The 22,425-nt window shown below is 33.9% G+C and overlaps 1 protein-coding gene across 1 annotated transcript; it reads right to left on the bottom strand.

The window, feature by feature from the left end:
• Window positions 1–2,621: 2,621 nt before the first annotated feature.
• LOC134275323 (C-type lectin lectoxin-Thr1-like) lies at window positions 2,622–5,966 on the bottom strand. Its single transcript, XM_062757600.1, has 4 exons — window positions 5,912–5,966; window positions 5,611–5,690; window positions 5,384–5,492; window positions 2,622–2,845 (listed from the first exon to the last, which is right to left on the bottom strand). The coding sequence occupies exons 2-4, from the start codon at window positions 5,629–5,631 to the stop codon at window positions 2,622–2,624; spliced, it is 354 nt and encodes a 117-aa protein (XP_062613584.1). The 5' UTR covers window positions 5,632–5,690; window positions 5,912–5,966.
• Between the last annotated feature and the right edge of the window lie 16,459 nt (window positions 5,967–22,425).

The raw sequence follows: 22,425 nt of genomic DNA, 5'->3' as shown, positions 1-22,425 counted from the left end.
GACAATTATGATCAAGTTAGATATAAATTTAATTAAAACAATTCGAAACTTACTCCTTAGAGAGGCAGACGCAAAATTTAATAGCAAACTTTACACACCCCTACTAATGTGTTCGGAACCTTTTATTTTTGGGTGTTCTGCAAATTATACAACCTGATGAGTTCAGAGTAGCTCTGGCAGTGGCTCTGGCGAGAGTTAGCGAGACTTCAGCGAGATAGGGTAAATTATTCGCGGAAATGTGGCTAGGAAGTGACTGGCACGTGGAGGTATGGTAAACAGAAGAGTTATGTTGCGTTTCAGTTTTCACCACCCTAGAATCAGCTGATAATGTCTGTAGAAATGTACTTCAATTAATCGATCTCTTTTACATTCATTTTAAATAAGTATTCTCTATAATACAACTTTCTGCAGTCATGAATTAAAATTTCTTTTTGGACAAATATTTTTGCATGGGAACCGGGACTATATTTTTTGGCATCAGATTAGCAAATGAGGCACCAGCATGATTTTAACTGACCAATCAGCTAAATGAGTATTGCATTATAGGTTACTACGAATACTACAGGAATTTTACGCTTGAATAAAGGAAAACCTTATGGTAAATGAAAAGCATTTTAAAAAATATTATTTTCATGCTCCTACTGACAAAAAATTCATTTGTTAAATAAACGGCGGAAGTCTATCAGGTTTCTGAACGTCATACTGCAAAAGCGTTTTGCATCTGTTTTAATTCCTTTGTTGTACTATCGGTGAATACAATTGCCAGGCGAATTCCCTGGCCGAACACGTGATCACGAACGTAAACAAAGTTTTGTCCATTTAAATGCATAAGAGATGCTGCTCGTTTTCCTTACCCTTGAAGCGCTGGTGTTCTGAACTAGAAGTAAACTACATTTTATTAAACAATTTTTTCCATTTAACAACAAATTAAAAACGCCAATAACATCTTTCATAGTTTCGTATCTTTGTATTTTGTTCGTAAGAACATTTTTTTTTATTTTGCAGTCCATTAACATGATCGTAGATTGACCTGAACTACGTGTTCGAAGTAAAATGTAAACATGTATTTGGCGTAAACGTTGCTATTCATTCAACGATTGGTCAGTTGCTCGTGGATCCTCTGTGCGCATTTATAACAATAGCCATATAAGGCAAACAAAGGTTTGTTGGTGTATATGATTATGTACATATTTTATCAGTGAATCGGTCACTAGTGAGCTCTAATTTTCGCCGAAAAGTATATAAGATATATTGTTATTTTAAACCCCCCTCCTTTAGCCACCCTTTTTCTGTTAAAAATCATGAAAGTATTTCAGAAAGGTCTGGAAACATTTATTACAGGACATGTTTTCAAAAGAAACAGGCTATAGCAATACAATGAAGCGCATTGAAGTGGTAAAATTTTCTGTTCGGATGAAAAGTTTTGAGCTATCTTTAGACACGCCCATTTCTTTAGAAAGGAAAACTCGGTCAAATGATTCAATCGAATACCTGTAGAACAGATATTTCATAAATATAACATCCAATGAAATTGACGGTTTATATAAACACCGAGTAAGCACGTGTTCGACTGATACATGTGCCATGCTAGCTCCAGTAAACATGATAAAATCATAAATTATGGACAAAATCGTTGCGATGTGTGTTTTCCATAAGCGGGGACTCTATACATGTCTTTTTGTAACTCATGTTGATTGTCGCGGCAAGTGCAGTGTCCTAAAACATTACGACGGATATTCCTTTCTCGTTTCTAAAGAAATGGGCGTGTCGTTATGCTATAGGTGACCTTCAAAACATGACTCATAACTTTTCGTCCAAATGGAGAATTTTACCACTTCAATGCGCTTCATTGTACCATGTTTACTGCTAATTTTATTTATAAAACCGGTTCTACCCTATAACCTTTGAATAGATCAACCTATACCACGTGTTTTGAATTTAAATCACAATAACATTAGTAGGGGTGCTTTACAGGTAAAACCGCATGGCTGTCATTATAAAAAAACAGAATATCGAACCCGAATCAAAATAAAATTATGAATACAAAAACGGAACAATGCATGCATATTTGAAGAATGAAAACTCGAGAATTATTGTTCAAAAGTTGAGGCCAAATATATATGTTTGTCTAACTTCAAGGTCAAGTTTAGCAACTTCAAGGTCAAAGAAAATTCTTGTCACAGGGAATACACCTGTGAAATAATAAAGCCATAACCCCACCCAGTCGAAAGTTACGGGCAATGATAAAGTTTTAACGGAAAAACAGAAAGGCAGATGGACGGACAAGACAATAACTACATGTATATACTCCTGAATCTTCCATTATGGGGGCATAAAATTCCAGACACGTGAACAAATCGATTTAGCTCATTGAATATCTTTATTGACACCATTTTAATATTCCACAAATGGAATTCACATATTAATGCAAGAAATCCAAAATTTAATTTTCGAAACACAAAATCTGATTTTCGAAATTAAAAAAAAAAATTGTAAAAACGAAAGCGTATGACAATATGAGCCTTACAGCAATAATTGTGATTATACCAAAAACACAGATCAGAAGAATGTCACTGGGAGACTACTGATCTGAAACCTGAATAAAACAGACAAGGGTCAATTTATTTGTTCTGCAAGATTTCACACAGAAATGACATTGTTGCTTCACAGTTATTATCATTCCACCACCATCCCTTATCTTCTGCGAATTCCAGGCAATCTTCATTACCACGAAAATCGTTCGGCTCTCCTTGAGCCCAGAATGTGAAGTTTATATTTGTATTTGTAGACGCCCATTTCCAAACACCCTCTGTTTCTTGGTCTGTGCCTCCTACCCAAACACCATCTGAAAATGTCAAGATTTTTAAGATTGTTATATAACATATTATGTTGCATTATTAGTGCATAGATAATATATATGATTTTCACATGCAAAGAAATGTTAAATATCCCGGTCATTTTACATCTTTTTAGTTCATGTTCCGATAAATGTGGGTCGTTAATTAAGATTCGGAGGTATAAAGTTTTTGCCTTGTCCGTCCGTCTGTCTTTCTGTTCGTCCAGATAAACTGAAACATTGCCCATAATTTTGACTGGATGGGACTCTGGCTTTCATATTTCATAAATATATATATATATGTACTCCTTGAGAGAAGACCTTTCTTTGGGTTCCACTACATTTGACATTGACCTTTGAGTTTGACACACCTTTACACAGATATATCTAACTTTTACTTAGGTTATAACTTTTTAACGTTTGGTGCTATGATTTTCTTTCTTCTCATATGCATTTTTTTTCAAGACCCTCCATTAGATACATGTATCAACAACTTTGACGTTACAGATTGGCAAACTTTTAATAAACTTTATCCTTGGCTATAACTTTTGAACGGTAAAAGCTATGACTTTCATACTTTAAGCATGTAATTCTTGGGACAAGGTCTTTCATTAGATACCAGCAACATTTGCCCTTGACCCTGGCCTACATTTAAGAAACTTTTAAGGGAAAGACAAACCAGAGTGGACAAAAAAGCTGTTAAAGGGACTGAAAATACCACGTAGATATTAATTATCTAGTGTTGTACAGCCTCCATTCTCAAAATAATTGGTTTTAGATTTAAAAAGAAAACGGGGAGGGGTGGGGGACTCAGGTTTTTCTGCATAGTTGAGAATGGCTCAATATAATTTATTAAGTTCTTTTATTTTATGTTTGTATTTATATACAGATGACGGATTTGAAAAGGAAATCCTTAGCAGATGAAGGGCTTATCGATATCATTTATGTGACCAATAAGTGGAAAAGAGACACGTCGTTTTCCCTCATATTTATACATATCACATTCCTCCGGATAGCGCGCTCTTTCATTTTAGCTTCTGCCATTTCAATACAACAGAAAAAAGAAGTACAGGACCATATTGCACACTTTACTAAACACATGCAAACAGCAGACGATATAGCTGACAAAGGGAGAAGATATCTCCACAAGAATAAGGATTCCATCCAACTGGTGGAGGGAAACCAATACTGTAAAATGAGGGGGAAAGAGTCCCATGGCCTATAAACAAGTAGGCTAAGAAAGACGACCTCAACCTCCACTAGATCTGGCTCAGGAGACAACACAATTGCAAGCCTACTTACTCCATTGGCTGCCACGACGTGGCCAGCTGAGAAAGTCCTGGCAACACATGAGCCACTTTTTGCAACGAAACCGATGGAAGCAGCCATTATCCCATTTTACGAATGACAACTTCCTCAGCTGCGAGCCCAACCTGGACTTCATATATAGGAGTTTGAGTTATGCAACGCCCATCAGGTCAGTAGAGACATCCACTGCATCTGGGATAGGCAGGAGAATTTCAGAAAAAGGTTATGAAGATGAGGGAAAAGAGAAAGCAGGGAAAGAAAAATGTGATGAGGAAGAAGAAAATGAAGTAGTTAAGAAAAAGAGTAGTAAAAAGAGGAAGATAAAAGAATCAAGCAGTAGTTCCAGCAGCTCGAGCATTGACAGGAAGAGTAAACATCCAAAGAACAGAAACAACACCAAATACCACTGAGAGCGGCTTGTTCCAAAACTGGATACAATGAACAATCACAATGTATCTGAGAAATAATAGATGATCTACGTATTCGAACACCAAGAGTGACAAGCACATCTGCCACAATTTCCAGTACGTACCTGAGAGGAAGAACATCTAGAATAAGATCTAAAATAACAGTCAGGAGAGACAGACCTGAAGGAAGTACATGTAGTACTTTATTTGTTGATGTTGCTTTTATGTTTATATATAAACACATATAATGCATTGTAAGAGATGTGTATTTTATTTAATATTTTTAAGGTTTTCAATTGTGTTCAAACGTCAAATGATTATTGTATTTGTTATTTAAGTTTCCGTCAGGATACCGGAACTTAAAAGGGTAATAACGTTCTCTTGTATTATGGCATTGATTTTGAGATGGCCAGATAATGTTATTTATTGAATGTACTTAATTTTTCATGTTTTAAATTTGTAAATTGTAGAAAACATGTATTTTTTTAACACTATATTATGCCCAGGTACTTATTTGTAAAGTGTATGTACGAAATTCATCTTATTTATATAGACTGTTGCAGTGTTTGAATGTTACGTATAATATATCCTGAGGAAAGTCGGACTGAAATGTTATACGTACTTTTCATTTATCAGTAATCATTGAATATTTTAATCGGCAAACCTACGAAATCATTCCCACGCTACCTGATGCATTTCTTGTAATATTAGGGTATATTATGCACTATCGTAAATCCATTATTTCGTACGCTTTTTGGAGAGCACACAAAATAAACATTTAAAAAAAAAAGAAATTTAGGAAAGTTTTCTGATTAACAATGAAAAATAGTACCTGTGATTTTATTGGCTGATCTTGCCGAGATAATGCTGTTTCGGATGAAAGTATTTTCATCCTCAGTTTCTATTTCCGCCAATTTTCCCCCAGTATCAAAACACCATAGCTGAAAAATGTTAACTTCGCCATCACATTTAAAACATTGATTCCCGGTATCACAAGAAGAATGATATAAAATTTGTTTCTAAATAAACCCAAGAAGAAAAAAATGGTTTGGAATTTACCTGAGAATCATTCCAAGTCATTCTGGTCGTAAATAATATATAGGTTGAATTTCCATAAGAGTACGATAAATGTGGAGAAACTATCAAAGAAAAAGTCCGATGTACATGTATTTTAAAGGCAATAAAGAGAAAAAAAACCCATTCATTTATACACTCTATAGACTTCTTTGTTGGCAATTAAAAAAAAGTAGACACTGAGAGAAATACAATCTGATTACTTGAAAAAAAATATCAATAATATGTCCTTTTATAGTAAAAGAAAAAAAAGTGAAATAAAATGAATGAGATGAAAAGTACTTACTAATTATATTTTTTAAACGACTAATTTGACGCTGTAGTGATAGGATTTGCTGGTTTGGCTCTGTTAAAATATTTTTTACATTAAAATAATACAGGTTTGTGCATTTTAAAAAAATATGAAATTAAAAAGAAAATCTGCCTATTAATAATGATATACAATTATATCTATCATACAAAAAAAAACCCTCACCGATCACTTTTTCCTGATTTTCTTGTATACTCGTACTCCCCACTAAAAATAAAAGGCAATATGAAGATCATTTTAAATTCCTATTCTGATTTTACAATTTACGTAATTTTAATTTTGAATAACCTTAGTGTAAAAAAGATAACTTTGATTAATAAGTTATGATTGATAAATATTGTTTTCAATGCTGAGTTTGAGGATTGCACCTTTAAAATCGAGAACAGTTATTAAACAAGTACAAAAAGATTGTTCGAGAAAAAAGGACAAAACTTACTATTTCCTGTATTAAGCTGAATAACAAACAGTGATGTCATGGTGACGAATCCACACATAAAAACAACACACATTATAAAGGCTATCCACGTTTTAATTGATGTCCTATGTTTTACAAGTTTGGTAGATTTCTTTTCATCTCTTTCAAGTTTGTAATAGTCGTTTTCATCCTTTTTAATCTCTTGGTTTGATTCCATAGCATTGTTTTCTTTGAGCTTTAACGTTAACAGAAAAAAATATTAAGAAACTAAATTAAAGAAATATCAATATTTAAATTGATAAAACTGACGCTTTATAAAATTGACGCTTTCTTATAAATTATACTTGTACAATACATAACAAAAACATGGCCATGAATTACACTAAAATTTGTTTTAATATCTTACTCTTTCATATCTGCCGTCATCCTTTCTTTCTTTCTAAAAAAAAAAGTCAACTTGGAGTTTCGGAATGAATGTAATATTTTGTAATATTTTTTTTGTCATTATGTTTGTTACAAGTGTAACAACTGTTACAAAATTTACACAAACAGTTGAAAATGGATAAATTTTATTCATTGAAAAGGATTTTTTTAAATCATGTATTGTTTGAAAATTAGTACTAACAAATTCAAAAGAAAAACACAAATTTCATTTATTTATTTTTTCCTGGTTTAATTCCAGTGCTTACCAGACATTCATACGATCTGTCAACAGTGGTCATAAATGTTGGATAGTGATATTCGTTCTTTATCTCGTCCTATTGCATGCAATAGAAAAAAATGCATAAGGCCTAGATACTCTAGAGGATTAATAAATGTATGTAATGTTTAGTATTCAGACATATTCTTTACTAATACTGTAAATGGAAATGGAAAGCGTTTGAATGGAGACACAATTATTTCACTCTAAATTTTTTTTTAATTGAAATATCAATTACAGTGTACTTGTGGTTGGAAGTGTGTTTCCTCAAATATTTTTTTTTAAATAATGGTTATCAAAATTTGTACTTACACACAGTTCAGCCATACTGCTTTGTGTGTGGTAAATCTTATTGAATCCTCTATATTTTTAGTGCTTTGCTTGGTTTTTTTCTGATTGAGAAAATTAATCAGATTGTTGTTTCTGCGAATTAAAAACTATTGAGGTTATTTATTTTTACTTAGGCCATTATTGTAAATAGCCCGAGACATAAATATTACTTCTTTTCATATCAGGAAAAAGACATTCTTTTCTGATAGACTTTCTTTAATGCTTTGTTTGGAAGTTCTCTACCGACCGACTAAAAATGGCCCGTCAAAAAAAACTTTTTTTACACTACCGGATAAGAAATTTTTTTCTTTTTAATCCTCTTCATTCGTTAAACAGATATGCTGATTTTCTTTTTCAAAAGAGATTTTTCACCTACCGAATAATTCAACCCCGAGTCGGGAGAGGGCTATTAAACAATATTTTAAAAGATAGCCGTATAAATGAATGATTATGATTTATGATTGTAAATGACAAAACTATTAAGATTGTAATATAACATATTATGTTGCATTATTAGTGCATAGATAATATGATTTTCACATGCAAAGAAATGTAAAAATGATTTCACGTTTTATGACCATTTCAAAAACAATCAAAATAGTAACTTTCTTTGAATCCTTATTTAAAAAAGATTGAAAAAAGGACAATAACAGGAAAATAATTATGTGAATCTTGTGCCTAAATAACTCTCTGTTACTTTAAATCTAGTGCCTACATAACTTTCCTTTACTTTAATGATGCAAGTATAAAAGACTGATTCCCGAGATTTGAACAGAAAGTACGAACTGCACTGACAGAATTGAGATTCAGAATTGGAACGATTAAAAAACATTATTCTCCCTTCTCATTAATTTTCAACTTCATATTTTATAAAAAATATTAGAAATTTAAATAAATTTATTTCAGTTTAAACAGCATGTGAAGTACTTTGTGATTATCAGAAATGAAATGGCAAATATACTTAATAAAGATTTTCAGATATCAAATGAGGTTAGAAAAAACTGTTCAAACATAAGTTTATAGTTCTTTAGGTACTGCTGATAAAAAATAAAATATGATAGAGGTACATCAATTTATTTTTTTTTAAATTACAATATTTTTAAGTATTTCAAATGTTAGAAAAGTCAATATTCATATTATAAAATACGTTTTTTATATTTAGTTCACTTGTCTTAAGAGAAAGACTTAAAAAACACGTACCTTGTAGTATTTCCACTTAATATCGATGGTCAATCTGGCTGGTAAACTGACACAGGCCGGAAGGAAATAGACAAGGGTAATTCATCCGTGACTAACTTTCTATGTAAGTATTTATTACGCTTTGTTTACAATAATTTTTCCAGCCGTCGGAATGATGACAAGTCCGACTCAGTATGGAAATCTGAAGTCGCCTCCTTTTTAATAGTTTTGATGTGAAAATCACCGAAACCGATAGAACAAAACAGTGCTTGTATCTTTTGCTAAAATTATTTGACCTAATTTTGAGACTCTGAAATACAGAAGGCCAAGCAAACGGAGATAAAATGTCCGGATTCAACGGAAAAGGACATTAATTAATCATTCAATATGAAGGACAAGCGAATTGATTACTTTCATTGAATTATTGATTGACATGTCAACTGCCCCTCCCCCCCACCAAAAAAAATTACAAAAATTTTTACCTTTTTTCCAATCGATATATTTAATTTTTTCATAGACTGACTAAAAATGCTTATTTTTTAAATACCTATAAATTAGGGATCCGTCGTGTTATTCTTTGTTTTTTTCAATCGATATGAACAATTTCTTCTAAGGTTAATTTAATTTTTTTTCATATACCTATCTAAAATTAAAAAAAAGTCGAGAGTTAAAATTAATCATTATATACATATGGTTATAAAGTGGTTGTTTCCCTGGCGGTTGCACTTTCTTTTGAACTTTATTATAATCTGAAACCTTTTTTAACAACAAGGTAAAGTGCTTTGTTATACATGAGAACGTGGCAATTAAAATACAAAGCATTTTTCAATGATTTGATTGATTGATTGTATACTGTTTAACGTCCCTCTTCAGAATATTTCACTGATATGGAGATGTCACCATTGCCGGTGAAGGGCTGCAAATTTAGGCCTATGCTCGGCACTTACGGCCTTTGAGCAGGGGGGGATCTTTATCGTGCCACACCTGCTGTGACACGGGGCCTCGGTTTATACGGTCTCATCCGAAGGACCGCCCCATTTAGTCGCCTTTTATGACAAGCAAGGGGGTACCGAGGACCTATTCTAACCCGGATCCCCACGGGAATTCAATGTATTTGAAATGTATATTACCAGATATAAGAGAGAGTTTAAGCTGAACAGGACTCGTACATAGGCATACGCCATTTCGATAGCATTATCTACGATACAACAATACTAGGGTATACTCGTCGCATTCATTACACCTGACTGCTTTATTGTCACGGGTACGTATCGGCGTGGAATGGCAACCTGTGTTCGTGCTGGTTATCTTGCATTACCTTTGTTTATATTTTATAGCACTCCATTTATCTATGTTGTTTGAATACTGCACTGACCTATACAATTATTATAATTGTAAATTTTATTTGGTATCTTACTTTCCTGCATTAGACGAAGTATTGCGTTATTATTCTCGCTACCGAGTCCTGTACAACATACGTCCGTCTACACCGGTGTAGACTGATTACACTCAATCTTCTAATTAATACTGTCAACCTATGTTTATGTATAAATTATTTTTATACTTATAATGGAATTTTTAAAATACCAAGAAATATGCAAAATTAATTTCTGATACTTTGATACGTAGCGAGATTCTTATAGGTAATTTCTTTGTTTCATATACTTATTTACATATCTCTTGAAAGTTTCTTCATATTTTTTTTTTACACTGAATTTTTTTGCCATTAGGACTTCGAATCAATAACGTCTAAGGAAAAAAATCAACGAAGCACGTATGTTTCAATTCACTGTAAATCGTGTTCACAGTTTTAATTAGCCAGCTGTTTTTTCTGCTATTAAGGTTGATTTGGTATAATGTCTAATATACACACACGGGAGAATAGCTTTGTGTCAGATGAATTTACTTTTTAATCCATCCGCTTTGGAAAAGAGATGGTGAATTTTTTTTACCCTTGTGTGTCTGTCTGTGTGTCTTTCTCTCTGTCTGTTTCTGGGACTTCAAATTTCCTTTTTTGTTTTCTAATTAACTAGTTTTCGCAGTTGCGTGAAATAGTAGCACACTCTTTGTTTAGGCATATCATTTGGTGACAAGACGTTGGTAACGTATGCCTCTGGTGTGCTTGAAATGCAAATCGCAGAGTTTTGAACATTTTTTAGTGTTTTCCATTATATGACAGATATATTTTTATCAATATGCCAAGAAAACTGCTGAATGACACCGGATACAGTTATATTACACTAAAAAGATTATATTGCCCTCCAGATCACAGTTATATTCCCTCGCATGTAATCATTCTGCATATTAATTACGTCAATTTCGAAATTCACAGAAGCAGTTGCTATGAAAAACGTGAACAGTTCCGTTAAATTGGACAAACTTTGCAATTCGTTCATTAAAACTCAGAGGAATTGGATAATTTAATTGAGAACAAATAATTCTTAAAAACAACAAAGATTGTCAACACAAGTGTCACCATACTGAAAATATTCTGTCATGAAACAGGAACGGTATATTTCTGAATTATGTACTCGACCATTATTATTGAAATTAACAGTACCAAACCAACGAATCACCTTTTTATTCAACAATTACTTGGATAATTCACGGGCAGCAATGCTAGAACATTTGCCCCTCGGTGATCGGGCAAAATAAAACTCCAGGGCTTTCCTGTAACCGAGGGGCAAATATTCTGGCATGCTCGAGAATTAAGCCATGTAATATATGATATAATTTTTTATGAAAAGAAGTCAGTGTGTTGCTTGGAATGAATTAATTGCACTATTTATGCATGGATAAGACATAGACAAAATCAAAATTTTGAGTCTACATGTACAAGTTGCTAAATAGAACACAACAAGTGAATCCGTATTTTGAAGGTTATATTCAGAACTTCTATGCGATTCTAGTCAACATCATTGGTATTTTCAAGCCGATGATTTTGAAAGATAATTGATTTTTTAATGATACAAATATACACTCATAAAGTAATTTAATAAAAATGCAATGTATTATACTGCATGAATGAGTACAAAATATAATATATTATATCAATAAGAATAAAGTCTAGAAATAAATCAATCACCTCACATTTATTCAAAAAGTTTTAAATGTGGTCATCATGGCCATTCCTTTATGCGATGAATCAAATTTTCCAGGCAAGAGAGACAGATTTTATAAGTTCATTTGGAATAATTACCTTTTTACACAGAAGCTGCAACAGACTCAATTAATGAGTAACACGTCATTGATATACAATGTGCATGTACAAAAGAATTTCTCACCTCATCTGATTATAGATTATACGAGGGTCATAGACAATGTAATCATAGCATACCTGAAGCAATGACGTCAAAGGGTGGTACATCAACGGCCTTTAAATCTTTATTTGTTGCTTATCTAACGTTTAACTACCACATGTCCATTGATAAAATTGCCTCAACACCATCAATTTTCGAAAAATAAAAATCACAGTGATCAGTATAATATATTTGTCTCAATATACATAGTGAAGTAGGTTAACAGTTTAATAAACGGATGATGAAAGTCGCCTATCCAAGTAAGGTTTAACTCACATGTCAGGGAATCAATGAAGTGAATGAACAGCAATGATCATGACAATTTGAGTGAAATTAAAGAATACTAATTAAGTAAAAAGATTTATGCTTTATTCGAAGCTTACATGATAGAAAATTCTTTCAAGTATATCTTACATACATCATTTTAAGTCAAATACCTTATATTCATCAACTCTACTCGATGAAAAACAGCGTCAATGGCCTATCGTGTCTTTGTTTCATTTCAATATCTAGTGTTTATTAAAGGAAGAAAAAAAAATGACTATACATATTTATAAATTATGTCTCCACATTTCCTCTATAAAATAATGGATATTAGCTTCTCTGAAAAGTATTAAATTTTTACTTTATTACTGTTGTCAAAGAGTTTTCTCTCAATATCACTAACTCTCAAACAAATTGAATATGTATTGCACTCAATTGTATTGGGCGTAATGGAATTCCACGGACCGCCACAAAAATGTTACGATTAACTAAGAGAGGAAAACCGGTAAAACAATAAGGCAACTTGGGAAATTGCTTGTACTTCAATAAGAGAACAGATTACGCATTTGACATTGACAAATCACTGATTGTATAGAAAATAAATCAAAGTTATAATTTTATGTATTTATTTTGACACTTTTATTATAAAAGTTGATTGTGCTAACGGGTAGAACTGATACCGTTTGCTTTTACGATGGAAAAAAATACCTTAACTCAGCGTCGGGCAATATTGCATCCTAGGAGGTAAACAATCAATTTTGCCCTCAACCCAAGTCAATGTATATGTACATTGTATAATACTTAACTTCTAGTAAAACAGAACAGTCTTGACTCAACAAATGTTCGTATATCGTAAAGCCTCCACAAGTATATAAACGGATTAACAAGAGAATTTACAACACAGAGGCAAACCACTATGCTGTTTGTTTTTGCGGACATGTTGTCAATCCATAATGTAAAAATAAAAGGTCCCGTCAAAATCACAAGGAGTATAATCAATAAACCCACTAACTTCAAAGTGCTGAAAACTTTCTTCTGATTCATTGAAAGCATTTTGAGATGGTTCCGTGTCTGTGTTTTTGATGGAACATTGTCATTCGACGTCCTCAAACTATTTTCAGCATCAAAAATAGCAGGTACTCGAAGCTGCTTTAATTGAACGTTATTCGTCTTGAAATGTGTTGGATTGACTTTCTTCAGAGTGTTCAAAACATAGCTAATTGTAAGAAAGTATAAAAGGAGTGTCGAGAAAAGCAGTGTCAATGAAAGGGCTTTAATGTATATCGAGTGTACAAGGTCATGTCCATGGTAGACGTACGTTAAAAAGCGGTCGTTATTCAGATCGAAATTCCTCGAAGGTGGTGAGACAAGAACGATGTTAGGAATTACCACAAGAACTGAACTCCCAACACAAACATAATATTTTCGGCTTTCCTGGAAAATGTACAAGTTCCACTTTTCTTTGCAAAGCACTAAGTATCTCTGTAAACTGATCAAAAACGTCTGTAAAAGTGACAAACACAGGCCATTTAGCATCAAAACTAATTGGAAAATAGTTAATATCGGGTTTCCCTTTAAAGATGGATTAAAAAACGAAGCGGCAATGCACGGGATCCCGAGCCCGATAGAGAAATCGCTCACACATAACATAAGGACTAGAAAGAGGTAGGGATTTTTTCGTGTATTTTTATCTTTGACTAATACGACAAACACAGCTCCATTAACAAATAATACTAAGATCCCAACGATTATTATCCCAATAAATTCTCTTGGTGTTGCATGGATATCTTGTTGAGTGATATAAGTGATGTTCTCGTTGGTTGAAAAGTTTTCTTTTGTATTATTCATAACACCCTTATTTGGAGTAGTATGTAAAGAATTGTTTCCTCTTCAAGGTCTCTTTACAAACGTGACGACATTATATCACGAGGGAGAGTCTATATCAAGGGTGCTAATCTAGAAAAAAACAAAACGTGTTCGTGAAGCACTATGCACCCGGCGGCAACGAAGTTTGAAAAAGAAGAAGATATTTTTAGCATATAGGTCACAGTCAAGGTTACAAGATCAATCACCTCGGTGTCAATGGAAATAGACTTATGGATGGAGTATGCATGCCTGTTGCCAATTAGGAAGTCTCTATCTCCTACGGTTCAAAGGTTATTGTGAAAGTTTGAAAAAAAGGTATTTTAGCATATTGGTCAAATGGTATTGAACTTGGTGTCATTTGGAAGAGCTAATTAAGTATATGCATACTAAGTCTTTATCTCTTATGGTTCAAAAGTTATGGCGAAAGTTAAAGTTGAAAACAGACAGACAGACAGGACAAAAACAATATACGCCCCCATTCTATCCATCTAGGCGATTAAAAATGAATTAAAAATAATATCAAACTAAGAACATGATAAAATACATGACCTTAAGTTTTGTTCCCATATGCATACATTTGTAATATTGAAATATACGAATTGTTTATAACAAACCATCCTGAACGGGTGTTGCTAAAACGCGGAACGGAAAACGGAACGGAAAGCGGAAAGGAACGGAAAACGGAAAATATTTTCGATTAAATCATTTAAAATACATAATTTGCTCAGAAACGACATATGTTATACATATTTAATCCCTCCTTAATAAATACAAGTTGATTTAGTCATTACGAAAACCGCTGACATAGTAGTGACGTAGCATGGCTTTTGAAAGGGGGGGGGGGGCACAGGGATCGACATTAACGGTTGTCCGATTCCCCGGGACAAGTAAATCATCAGGTCGGGCAAGTTAAACCGTTGATGTACTTGTCCGATCGGGCAAGTGGATATTTTTGAAAGAAACATTTCTTTTAATCTAACAAAAGTTAATAATCAAACCAATAAATTGAAAAGTTGATATCCGCCAAAAACGTGACATTGTATTTCCATTCGGAATCCCTCGGTAGCGTTTCTGGATCCTACCTGTACCTTAATTTAGAAATCGGGTTCGTTATTCTGTTTTTCTTTCGTAGTTTACAAAAAATACGCTCGCTCTGCCTGACAATTTATTATGAACTGTCGTTACATTCTTACGAAATATATACATATGTATAATTGAATAGTTTATTTAATCACTTACAGAATATAAAGAACACCTTGATGTATCTTAATTCAAAGCACGGTAACTGTTTTCCTTTTTGTATGACCTTAATAGCGTGGGCGATGGGGATTCAATTTTTGAAAAAAAAATGTTAGGAAATATTATTAGTGCATTGCTGTGTGTGTTTACAAGATAGTAGATGACAGGAAAGTTGTTTACATATATTTACAAAATGTAGCATCATCGTCATATCAAAAAATGGTTTTCCCCCGGATGTTAAGTTTAAACAGAAATTAATTTGTAACTCCTAATTTTTACAGTAACAAATTTAAAATCTAATAACTGGTTTTTTCTTTAAAATTTTTGGGCAACCACGTTTTGCGTTCGGACAAGTCAAAATTGTAGTTCACATGCCAGAAGGACAAGTGAATATAAAAGTTAATGTCTATCCCTGGGGCAGAGAAAAAACTTGACAAACGAAAAAAAAAAAAAAAGACGATTGAGGATAAATTACAACTCCAATTTCTTTCAGTCCTATTTTTTAAACCAACTTACTACATTAATTAACAGACAGAAAGTGTTGGGGGTTTTAATAAACATTGGTTATATCTGGGAAACAGTTGGGTGAGGGATACTTGGTATCTAAATGAATAATGGTAATTCGTAAGAAAAATAAAATGTTAAAAAAAATCTTAAGATTACAATTAGAGCACCCCTTTCCGGCAAGCCAGGGTAAACATTTCGATTGTAAAACTGGTAGTTAAATTTTTTTTTTACAAAATAGAATCGCTTCCTGTCAATTAAATTCTTGGATACATGTATATTGAGTCATAAATCTTAACTGTAGTAAAATTAATGTATCATCTTTACATTCAATGAAGTTAAATAGTGGTTTATTTGGAAAGGGGGTGGGTGAATGACCCAGTAAAACATTTAGAGTTTGTTTTTCCGCTCAGGTCTGAAAAAAATTTACATCGTATTCAATTTCCTTTACAAGAAATGTTTTTTTTATGTTTTAGCTATTCATATTTAAATTTCTCAATTTGCATATCATGCATCTCATGGATTTATAGGGGAAAAAGACCCCTAAATCTGAATGCCAAAAACTATTTTTTTTTTCTTTACTGACATACGTATGTATACTTACTAGTAGTCTTTTTTTCCTTCAACCTATTTCAGTACAAAAGTTTTTGTTTATAAATGAGCATTCTTAAAAAATTGATTCGAACAAAACGTTTAATTGACAGATTGATAATAAGGATTTGAGTCTAGTAAGTAAATGTTGTACATAATTATATCACAGTATGTATTTTATGGACCATCTCATGTGCAAGTTCTGAGGGATGCATAATTCATGAATAAATCATTTTGTACGATAATTTTTCATTATATATGACTTTTAGATCATGAATAATGCTAATTTATATCGAATCAAAGTTATTTGCTTGACATCTATTTTCCGTTCCGTTCCGCTTTCCCTTCCGTTTTCCGTTCCGCGTTTTAGCAACACCCTGAACGGAAAATAGTCATTTTGGTCTCATATTCTGGTTTAATTCAACCTTTAAGGACAAGAATTTAAAATAAAATATATTACGTTTAATACATGAATTCCCTACTTGATGTATCCTGATTAATAAAATAATTACTCATACCCCAGTAGTTCTTCAGATATTTTTAGTTTTCAATTTCAGACAAATTTAATGCATATCATTACGTATCTTATTTGCACTTTACGTGAAACTGTTTTCATTTAAATGGAATTTTGAGCTTGAATACTGTTCGTTATCTCCATGAAATGTATGAGGACGATCAGTTAAAACTAATCTATTTTTTGTAAAATAACATTTTCTACATTTTCCGAGTGTGCCCTGTATCACATGTACACGTACCCCAAGAGAACATCCCCTGTACAAAGTTCAACCTGCACTACATTTCTACCTAGCGATGTCTTCTTTTTTGGTCCTGTAAAATCCCCGGTGATGTGTTGAATTAAGAAATAAATCAAAATGATTTTCCGATCTTCTAAATTTGATTCCGATAATCATATTAACTTGTCGAACGACTTGTCATTCTAATATAAATGAAAAGGAACGCATACAGAACAGATTTAAAATATTCATTTTCGCCATACGTTCGGTACTTTGAAGTGAACGCCATACGTTCGGTACTTTGAAGTGAAGGCAGAGGGTTCATCGGATTAGACGGCAGGATAAAGATACTGGAATGCTCAGTTGCCCTGAGTACCGAGTAAAGGTCAAAATTTAAAGCCTTTCATCGTCATATGGTGAAGACAATCAATCATCCAATTAAAACCTATTAACAAAGTTAACAGATCACAGACCATTGAATGCATCAAATGCAGAATCATATACAGTATTTGAGAAAAGGATCTACTGTATCGGTGTATATTTTTTAGCTTCAAATTTGCAGTTTACGATTTTTTTTGTCTACATAACTAGTCGGGGTTATAAAAGACAAATTGTAAATGTATAAAACAAACTGCGGTGTAAAAATGGCAATAACTGTCTTTAATTAATTAATTCTTACCTTTATATATTTTTCACATTTGTGGGTTTTATCGCAAGATTTTCGCTTCAATGGAGAGCAGTGCATCTCAGCAGATAAACAGACGTAGTCCTTTATATGTATACATATCAAAATCAATAAATTACTTGCATTGAGCTTTTTTATGTATATTAATAATTCATGTACATTTTTTACCTTCAGGGTCGCCTTTCTATAACACATCACTATGAAGCATCTTGCAGTTAAAAAAAAATGGAATCCGCATTAGAACTGACAATAAGAGACCATCAAAGTCTGTTAGCAAGTGATTACTACTGCTAGTAACGATGGTATACTACTCTGTCATGTAGCTCTCCATGTTTTTTGCCTACACAATGTGCGAAAATTTGCACAATCTTTCAAATATACATGTAACAACATTACGTACTAAATTGATGAGTACATGGTTCAACTTCCTTCACAGGGGCGTAGTATCCGGGGGGGCCAGGGGGGGCCAGGCCCCCCACTTTTTCTCCCGACATTACCTTTACTATAGAAAATGTTTAATGAAAGGAAGGTTGGCCCCCCCACATTTCAGCAAAGGGTAGTGTTATAAGACAATTAACCCCAAAAAGTTTGAATTGAAAGATAGTTGGTCTTGAAAAAAGTTAGCCACTACCCCCCCCCCCCCCCCCCCCCCCCCCCCCCCCACGAAATAGGATTTTCGACTTCGGGCAACTTTAAATTTTTCGTTTTTTTTTTTTTTTTTTTTTTTTTTTGACTTGTCAACTTTTTCAGGTAAGTAAAAAAATTTTTTCTCAGGTTGGCCCCCCCACTTCCAAAAACGATGCTACGCGCCTGCTTCAACATGTTGCATTACAAGGTATGTCAAAACCCATGAGTCGCTCACTTGGCGCAGTGGTTAGAGCGTCTGCTCTCGAGTTACGAAGTAAGGGGATGATCCTTAAGGGTTCGAATCCCACTGTGGTACGTGGAGACCGGTCCTTCAATTTCGGATGTGACCGTGTAAACCGAGGTCCCGTGTCGCAGTAGGTGCTGGCACGAATAAAAGGTCTCCCTGCTCAATGGCTCTGAGTGCCAAATATAGGACAAAAGTTAGAGCTCTCCACCGGCAAGTGTTGGCGTCTCCATATCAGTGAAAATGCTAGATAGGGACGTTACACAATATACAAACAATTAAAAACGCCCACTTGAACTAAACCCTCTGGGTTGTAGGTTTAGAGGTATATGTACTATTTTGAACAATAAAATTTGGAATTATATAAATGACTGTGTCCAAATATTTCCTTCATTTCAGATGTAAATTCATATTCTTTTTTTTTTGTACCAGTGCATGTTTCTTGTTCTTTTCCCCTGAAAATTGCTCACGTTTCTTTTCCGATGTTATTATGGATCTATTTTCAAAAGACAACAAAGTTTTTTTTCAACAGGATATCTGGAGAAACATGACTCTATATTTACCAAAATAAATAATATCTAGGCTCTTAGCTTGCAATAACAAGCCTAAGGAATAGATGTATCTGTCTTTGACTGACCTACATTCCCCATTAATTCCCTCTTCTTTAAATGTGCACGGCTATCAAGTCCATCTTCCAAGCAGTCAAAATCCATATCTGTAACACAATTGAGGCCACAGCAACATTGGTAAAAGGGATAAGATATATTAAACAGATAAAATTTATTAAACGTATTAAGTTCTTATTAGTAAGATTTGTTGCCCTGAAGATAAGTCATAAACCGAGAAACGCACGGTTTTTACTAAACTGCTAAGAAAGAAGATTGATTGGTTAATTGTACGTTGCTTAATGTCCCTTTAGAGACTATTTAACTCATTTGGAGACGTAACTACTTGTCGTTCGAGAGTTGCAAAATTTGTCATAATTTCGGTTAGGACCGTTGAACAGTAAAAATATTTTACGTGCCAGCACCTACTGCAATACGGGAGCTCTTTTTAAACGGCCTCATCCGAAGGACTAATCTCCACGTCTCACTGTTAGATTCGAACCCGCAAGTGATTTCGCAACTGTAGAACAGAAGCTCTTCTCATTGCGTCACGCGGGCGACTGGGAGAAAGGAGGATGCCCTAAAAGATTAAAAAAAGTTAACGAACATGTGATAGTGGATGTTGTTGAGGAGATTTTTTATGCATTTCAGAATTCTGGTGTACTTTAAGAATATGTTCAAAATGCCCAAGGGAAATAAACAAGAAATTGGAAAACTTAGTTAAATAAATGATATGGAGATACATGTAACGACAAGTATTCAATATCAAAGTCCACAAAAATACAAAACACGGACCTCCAAAGCATCAAAGGTGGGATCAGGTGCCATGGAGGAGTGAGTATCTACTTCCGACTGGTGACACCCGCCGTTTGTTCCTTGTCATAATCGGGAAATAATGAAAAGATCCATCGTATATTTCAATGAAATAACAATTAGAATGAAAAACGTCAGTCAGCATTTACTAGTAACTCAATGAAAAATTGTATTTGCAGATAAGGTCATTGTATCAACTGTAAACGAGACTGCTGATTTTCTTGTTTAATCAACTTGTTTGTCAATAATTTACCTCTTTTAAGAAATGTTTCATACGTAGAGCATGCTCTCGGGTATCGAGTCAACGTCAATAAGTCGAGTTAAGTCAACGTGCACGCAACTTTCTTTTACGTTTTTCGATAATTTCACAAGTTCATCCGCGTAGAATTTGCTAGAACTCCGATTTCAAGAAATCCTTGGAGCACTTACATGTATTTACCGACAAATCCATAGGCTACAGTTTGTCTGTGCAGTCTGGGGGAATTGTAGCATACAAAAGCCTTTTTGACTTTAAAAGATTTTCAGAGTGTGTTAGTTGAAACCTACCTCGCTTTTTTGGCGTTGATTTAGGACTAGAATGGGCATTTTTGAACTTCTTCTACTAACGATTTAGCGATGTCAAATTCTTGACCGGATATCTGTGTGTCACTGTCTTTTTTCGCAAAATATCGTAAGATAGACATCTTAACTTTAAGAAAGCTTTTCTTAAAATAAATGTTTCACTGGGTGTGTAAGCAGATCGTATTATCGGATAATTACAGTGTACATTGTACATGTATACGTGAGTGAGTGACATTGTGAGCTTCTACTCGTAGTTAACTAAAGATAGATTTTTATGGCACACAATAATTGACATAATTTTCTGCGTGTTTTATTTTTTGTAAATTATAAATGATCGCGAAAAAATAGATCACCACGAAAAAAAAAACCCCGGATATACGGTAAGCATACATCATTAGGCACTTGACACATACTTACCTATCTATACTTAATGGGGGTTTCCAAAGTTTAATCCCGTTGCGGTGTAAACAAATTTCATTGCGCAGGATTCTGTGACATGTTACAATGACGCCATTTCTTTCTCGGTACTTTTGTTACTGTAATGACAATACATCTTCCATATATCTAGATGTATTTCCTTTTTTTCATGCATAAGAGTTTGTACAAATTCTGCAAAAATGCATCTCTTGTAAATATTGCCACTGAGATCGACAATGCCTCAGTGTCTTTGAAAATTATATCTCTTTTGTTATGAGGAAACAGCTTTGATTTGAAAGAGAGTGGGGCCTTTAGATTGATTCCAACAGTAAGCAAAGTTCTCATAATATATGTTTGTGAGAGGTCCAGATTTGGGGTATGTCTGAATCAGTCGTTTATTATAACCTAGCGCAACTACATACAGAAGTGTGTGCGTGTGTTACAGCTTGTGGGCAAGATTTACAGAGAGCGTTTACTTTTAACCACCCTCAGCCTTTACAGACTTATATGACATTATAAAAGATCGAAGTCCATTCATTTTCCCATTCATTTTCAAATTGACCGGTCACGGTAGCCTAGTGGTAGAGCGTTCGCTTCGTGATCGGGAGACCCGGGTTCGATTCTCGTTCTCGGCGCCGCGTCATACCTAAGACGTAAACAAAGGTAGTGACTGTTCCTTCGTCAATCGCTCGGCACTAGAAGTGAGTCACGGGTCTTTCGGATATGACCTTAAAAACGTAGGTCCCGTGTCACGATAGGCGTTGGCACGATAAAGAACCCTCACTGCTCAATGGCCCTGAGTGCCGAGTATAGGTCTAAATTTGAAGCCCTTCACCGGCATCGGTGACGTCTCCATATGAGTGAAAAATTCTCGAGAGGGACGTTAAACAATATACAATCAATCATTTTCAAATTAATAGATGAAATATTTCCTAAAATATAGCGTTTTTACGGCCCTTTTCCCTGAAATTTTATGTACGACCTGGCAATTATCACTTTTGTTTGTAAAAGGAGTATGTCTTAGAACACCTTTGTCATAAGTATTTCTAGAATATTTTTGAACACTTATATTTTCACATAGATTACCCCACGTCCTGCCGCTTTCATTATAGCTGTTTTGACGACTCCGCCAGATTTCCTAATAGTATGAACAAAACGTTTAACTTTATTGTCTAGCTCATCACCAAGTAACAGTTTTCCTCCTCTTTTCTTCGGGGTCAGTACTTCGGTCAACTTACTCTGTTACTTCCCAATAAAGTTGAAAATTTCCTGGCAGCTGCAGTAGGGCTGTTTTCTGGTGCATATTTACCAATTTCATAACGCTGTTTAGGAGAATACGTCCCATAATTTTCCCATCGCTATGGAGTTGATTTGCTCTGTTCAAGTTCTTTCTCTACTTCATCGGTGACTTCTTTAA

This window comes from Saccostrea cucullata, unplaced genomic scaffold, assembly GCF_032062105.1.
Source record: "Saccostrea cucullata isolate Sc308-1 unplaced genomic scaffold, CSIRO_AGI_Scuc_v1 ctg660, whole genome shotgun sequence".
NCBI classification, from domain to species: domain Eukaryota; kingdom Metazoa; phylum Mollusca; class Bivalvia; order Ostreida; family Ostreidae; genus Saccostrea; species Saccostrea cuccullata.
The sequence above is the reverse complement of the archived record's forward strand: the minus strand, read 5'-3'. Positions and strand labels throughout refer to the sequence as shown.